The sequence below is a fragment of the Elaeis guineensis genome, chromosome 3 (assembly GCF_000442705.2).
Source record: "Elaeis guineensis isolate ETL-2024a chromosome 3, EG11, whole genome shotgun sequence".
NCBI lineage: Eukaryota > Viridiplantae > Streptophyta > Magnoliopsida > Arecales > Arecaceae > Elaeis > Elaeis guineensis.
In genome coordinates this window covers 55,989,563-55,995,787 of record NC_025995.2, presented here as the reverse complement: position 1 = coordinate 55,995,787, position 6,225 = coordinate 55,989,563, and the positions used below count along the sequence as shown (strand labels likewise).

At 44.3% G+C, this 6,225-nt stretch overlaps 1 protein-coding gene across 1 annotated transcript; it reads right to left on the bottom strand.

Moving 5' to 3' along the window:
• Positions 1 to 4,720: 4,720 nt before the first annotated feature.
• LOC105034705 (cysteine-rich repeat secretory protein 55) lies at positions 4,721 to 5,973 on the bottom strand. Its single transcript, XM_010909959.3, has one exon. It carries the CDS (start codon positions 5,802 to 5,804, stop codon positions 5,016 to 5,018), a length of 789 nt encoding a protein of 262 aa, XP_010908261.2. The 5' UTR covers positions 5,805 to 5,973; the 3' UTR covers positions 4,721 to 5,015.
• Between the last annotated feature and the right edge of the window lie 252 nt (positions 5,974 to 6,225).

The following is a 6,225-nucleotide window of genomic DNA, read 5'->3' as shown; positions in this document are numbered from 1 at the left end:
GTCTTTGAGGTTGGCAAATGCTTTCTGGCATGCCTCGATCTATTGAAAGTTCTTTGGCTACTTTAGGACTTAGAAGAATGACAAGCATCATTCCACCAACCTTGAGACAAATCAATTCAGAGCAGCAACCTTCCCCATAAGGTGTTGCACTTCCTTGATTGTTCTTAGAGGGATCATCTCCTGTATGGCCTTTATCTTCTCCAGATTGGCTTCAATTCCTCGGTTGGGGACTATAAAGCCTAGAAACTTCTCGAAAGTTACCTCAAAAGCACATTTGATTAGATTCAATTTTATTTTGTACTTTTATAGAGTGGCAAAGGCTTCTTCGAGGTCGTTAATATGGGTTCTACCGGATTTGCTCTTGACGAGTATATCGTCCACATACACCTCTATATTTCGTCCAATCTGATCTTTAAAAATTTTGTTCATGAGGCACTGATAAATCGCACTTATATATTTTAGATCAAAGGGCATCATTCTGTAATAAAAAAGATCTCAATCAGTAAAAAAGGAGGTCTTGTCCTCATCTTCAGGTGCCATCCAGATTTGGTTGTAGCCGAAGAAGGCATCCATGAAGGACAAGAGTTCATGGTCCGATGTAGCGTCGACCATCTGCTCTATCCTCGACAGAGGATAGCTATCTTTTGAATAAGCCTTGTTAAGGTCGGTAAAGTAGATGCAAATTCATCATTTGCCATTCACCTTCTTCACCATGACTACATTAGCTATCCATTTCAGATAGGTTGTCTCTTTAATGAAACCCACCTAGAGTAGCTTGTCCACCTCCTCAGCTATTGCCTTCTATTGTTCTGGGGTAAAACTCTTCTTTTTTTGCTTAAAGGGACTGTGCTTTGGGCTCACGTTCAGTTGATGCAAGATTACTGAAGGATTAATTTCCGACATGTCCACCAACATCCAAGGAAGACGTCCGAGTTCATCTATAAAAAAGAGGTTAGCTAGTTTTTCATTACCTCATCTAGGTTTGATCCAACCTGGACTGCATGCTTTGGATTTCCATCCGCCAGTAGAATGGAGATAAGATTCTGAACAGGCTCTCCTTGCTCTTCGGCCAGCTCGTCATGGGTATCCAACCCCTCGATTGGGTATGAGTCGATGGGGCGACCTTCTTGAAAAGTGATGTTGTAGTAATATCATACCAGATCCTGGTCTCCACGGACTTCTCTAACTCCATTAGCCATCAAAAACTTCATCTTCAAGTAGTATGTTGATGCAACAGCTCAGAGCATATTTAGATCTAGTCGATCGAGAATGACATTATAGGCCGAAGGTGCTTAGACGATCAGGATGTCTACTTGCACAGTGGACTAAGTAGGGGGTCGGCTGGCCTTTACGAGCAAAGTGATGATTCCCTTGATAGGGACAGTATTCCTGATAAATCCAATGAGTGGAGAGTCCATTCTTTCTAGTCAATCAGTAGATATCTCCATCTTCGAGAAAGCATCATAAAATAATACATCGACAGAGCTTTCATTATCTATCAAGAATGGCATACATCATAATTTGAGATATTTAAAGTTACAACGACCACATCATTATGTGGGAATTGAACTCTACAGGCATCCTCCTCAGTAAAAGTTATCAGCCCTCTAGTCCTTTGTCTCTTCGATGCCTCTCCATCCCTGCCAAGTCCTCTAACTCGATGCCCCCCGATGATGGCATTGATCACGCCAACTGGGGGCTGGTCTTCCTATGGTGCTGCCTGCCGTGGTTGGTCATTCAATCGAGGAGACCTCTGCCACCTTTCTCGGTGCTCTCGCTGCTCTCACAACTCCCGTCTCTACAAGATGAAGTGATCAAGACAGCCATGCTTGATGAAGTCTTCAATTTTGTCTTGGAGATCGAGGCATTCTTCTATATCATGATCATGACCATGATGGTACAAATAGTATTTATTATGATTCCTCAGATGTGGGAGTGTTCGAAGCCTCCTTACTTTTGGGAGCTGCTCCCTTATTTGCATCAACACCTGTGAACTAGATATATTCTGTAGAGTGTAGTTGATGTACCTCCTCGATGGTGAAGGCTGCTGATCTCCCCTCTGAGGACTCTGAAGTCAGCGATTCCAAGGAGGGTCTCTATTCTTCTACTTTTAGAATGGGGACTGAGAGCACTGGCAAGTTCTCCCCTCCCATCTTGGGGAGTGCTCCTTATTCTGTCCTGCTGTAGTAGAACTGACAAGGGCCTCTTGGAAAGACCTCCTCTATGTGGGCATACTTTTTCATCTGAATAAGCATATCGGGATAATCCTGAGGATAAGTCTTCACAATGATTTTTTAAGGTCATTCTTCAAAAGTTCGTCCATCATCACGGACATTGCGACCGACTGATCCAGATCGCGAACCTCTAGGGTCGCCATATTAAAATGGTGACAAAAGTATGGATCGACTCTCTCCTTTTTTGTTTGATGGTATGGAGATAGTCGGACCACTTTTACTGCCATTGGCTACTAATAAAATGACCGCCAAAAGATTGGCATAACTCTTTAAAAAAATGAATTGAAACCAATTTTAAGCTCGCATACCATTGCCAAGCTGCCCCCTAGAGAGTGGTAGGGAACGTCCGACAAAGGATACCATTAGTCGCTCCGTGAAGGAGCATCACTGCCTTGAAAGCCTTGAGATGATCGATGAGGTTGCAGTTCCATCATAGATCTCAAACTGGGGCACCTTAAAGTGTCAAGGGAGTAGCTCCTATATTATCCTCAAGGCGAAGGGTGGCTCGCTGCTGAACCCATCATAGGACTGCATTGGAGAATTATTGTGGATAGCATTGATATGCTTATCAAGCATCCGAAACCATCTTTCGATGGTAAGATCTTAGACGATGTAGGCTTCGGAGTGCTGGGGAGAGTGGTGACCATGGGTTGAGTCATGCCCTGATCACTGGCTGGGAGATCACCATCTTGCTGATTCTTGGGTCTTGAGATGGCTCTGATGGGTTTACCTCCTCTCTAGACTCTATAGAGGTGCTTGCGACCATTTGGATTGTGGTGGTAGCTATGGAGCTGGGGATGCCACCACAGGAGGTGCTGGTGGCACCGTCGAGGGAGTACCGGTGGCACCACTGAAAGGGGTGTAAGAGCAGTCTGATCAAGCCACATCATCCTCAACGAAGGCACAAAAATGGTTTGAACCACTTGGATGGTGGCCGTCAAAGTCTGGACCTGCTAGAAGAGCAGGTTGAACTGGTCCACCATGACCAACGCTGGCTGGGCAGGCAGAGGAGTCTCCATCATTGGTGGCTGCATCTGGTTGTTGGCCTGGCTATCTACCTGACGAGAAGTGGTGCCGTTGGTGAGACAAGACGAGACTTGCTTTGGTGGCATGACTTTTGTTCTCGATCTATGCTCTTCCAAAAATAGATCAAGGCTCCTTCTTCTAGTGTCAATCTGTTGGTGCGAGAAATCATCCGGCATTGGGGCATTAGAGTTGGTAACAAGTTGGACCTTCTGGGGGTGCGACCTGCAAAAAGTATCTAATTGGAGGTGGCTTCGGTGAGGATCCTCCGAAGCTCAAGTCAAAATCTCGTTCAACAAAAGGAAAAGTGTGAGAGACAGAATCCTTGTGTACCTTTTTCTAGGATCCTCTTTTGATCTCCTTTATAATGGAGAGTTGGAGCTTCAGTTGGCAAGTTGGTTGGTACGATCCTGCACAATCAGGACATGATTCGTTGGGTGCGAGATTGTCGCTCGATATTTTTAAGATATGGCTAATGTGGTTATCTTATCGGTCTAGCGACAACTGTTGCTAGGTGGATACCATATTTGAATGGAATTGCAAATCTGAGCACTGTAGAGGTGAGGATTGGTCGGCGATGATTAGGATTCGATCACCTTGCACCATCGCTAAGATTTGCTCCGTGATGCATGAATGGTCGACCGATGAGAAGTCATCGGTGAGGATGTGCAGGGGTTGCGAAGTTGCTATCGACGAGTAAGGCTCTAGTCGGATGATCGCGGAGGACCAGTCGGCGAAAGTAGTTATTAACCTCGAGTCATTAAAGAAGATGGTGGCCGACCTTGGATCATCGGAGACTCCTGTTGATGGGTAACTGTTGGATGCAGTCGTTTTGGGCTCTAAGTCTTTTCATAAATTCGGTCCGTATGAAATTTCTCCCAACATATATATATATATATATATATATATATATATATATATATATATATATATATATATATATATATATATATATACTATTTTTTTCTTTGATAAATTCTATTAAGATTGTAAAGCACGCTCCATAAATTTCTCATGTGATCTATTTAATCTATCCTTGCATACTTACAAAGAACCAAAAAATGCACTCAAAGAAAATTTACTCAAATCTTTAGATTCTTCTATAACAACATCAATATGATCTTGCTTTTCGATGAACTTCTAATATTTTTTCAAACCTTTTTATGTTCACTAGCTTCACCATAAACATGCATCTGATTAATAGTCCCAAGAAATTATGTGCAAATTTACCTTCTTGACATCCTAAATGCATCATCTGTCAAGCTGTTCTCACTATCCCAAAAAATGAGACGTCATATTAAATGATGGAGAAAAACTTATTTTTATTTTTTACTCTACCTTTATACGTCGTAGTATGGGTTTATGTAGAACCAAGAAAAGACCATGAACCGATTAAAGTTGGACTTTGTCTCTCCAACTACCATATATTATACCAAAAAAAAAAAAACTACCATATAAAGGCATATGCTAACAGTGGAACATTTTTCAAGATTATAAAATAATATAATATCCTAAGATAGGCAGCTCCATTGAATTGAGCTGTTTCGAATGTTATTTAGAAATTATAGTTTCACTCTGACTCAACAGACTCCACAAGGTATTGTGATAGTGCCCTGTTATAAACCTCGCCATTCTCTTTCATGAATCGGCTTGCAACTTGGACTTTGACTTGGACATGAACACAGTAATGACTTGGGAACATCAACGTCGACATTATTTTTGATAGGATCGAGCTAGTTTATGGTGAGCTAGAGATGGTCAGGGATGCACGACAGTCATGGCGGACGTCCCTACCATACTCTTGCTCGCATCGAGTGGAAAGAAGAAAGGATAAAGCTCATATCGAACGTAGCAGCTGCTATAGAGAACTCGGCAGCCTTTCCTATGGAGGCAGAAATTTGGAAAGTTGGCCACGGCGATCGCCAGGCACTGCGCGCAGGAGAGCCGGGACAAGTCCTCGGTACACTGAACCAGCCCATAGATGGTCACAAAATCTGAGAACTTGGACTCCCCCTTTCCCAGCCCCCGACTCCCCGGCGCCACAGCCTGCTTCCTCACCCCGTCCATCAGCTTCCCCAGCTCGGCATCAAATCTCTCCGGCTCAGTAACATTCTCCACGTTCCAGTAGAATATCCCAAACCCAGTGTCCACTTCCCCGAAGAAGTCCTGGGTGTCATAACGTAGGAAGCAGTAATCAAACCATATCCTGGCATCAGCCTGCTTGGGGCACAGCGTAGGCAGACGCTCAGCGGCGTCAGCCAGGCAGGACTTGCAGTCATCGGCGCTCACATCGCCTCGGCATTGAGCAAGCCCGAACACTTGGTCGTTCTTCGAACCGTAGGATGCGGTTGCAAAGCCGCTGCCAGAAGCGTTTGCGAGTAATTCAGCGAGGACTTTGTTGATGTTGGCGGAAGTTTGGCTGTTGGTGATGTTGTTGCTATTGTTGCAGAAGTTGCCAAGAGGGTCTGTGCAGTTGGAGGATAGAGGCAGGAGGAAGAGGAAGGTGGCGAAGTAGAAGAGGTGGAGAAGCTTTTGGGTGGTTGTCATTTTCTTCTCTGTAGATTTCTACGCCTTCCACTAACGTTAAATAATGAACGGTGACCAATATCGGGCGTTAATGCCGCAGGCTTTATTGACTCCCTGTGGAAGAGGTGGTGAGGGAATGCTCTAATTTGCTCGGTGGTTCACAGCTAGGTGGGTCAGTCACCGAAACAGGGAACGTTTCAGATCATTAACTGAGCAGTGAGTGTTTTCCATGGTTGCTTGGCAGCTATAGATTGGAGGAACTCCGTGTGGGTGAGTAGCATTATAGAGCTGAGTGGTCGTCATTTTCTTTGCCTACTGTAGCTCCATTCTTTCAGAGCGGAAGGGACGGGATAGCCTTCTTGCATAGTTTTGAATGTGGCTCGAATATTTTTCAGCCGCACTACTTGACGTGTACTAGCTGAGCCAGTCAACACATTCCATG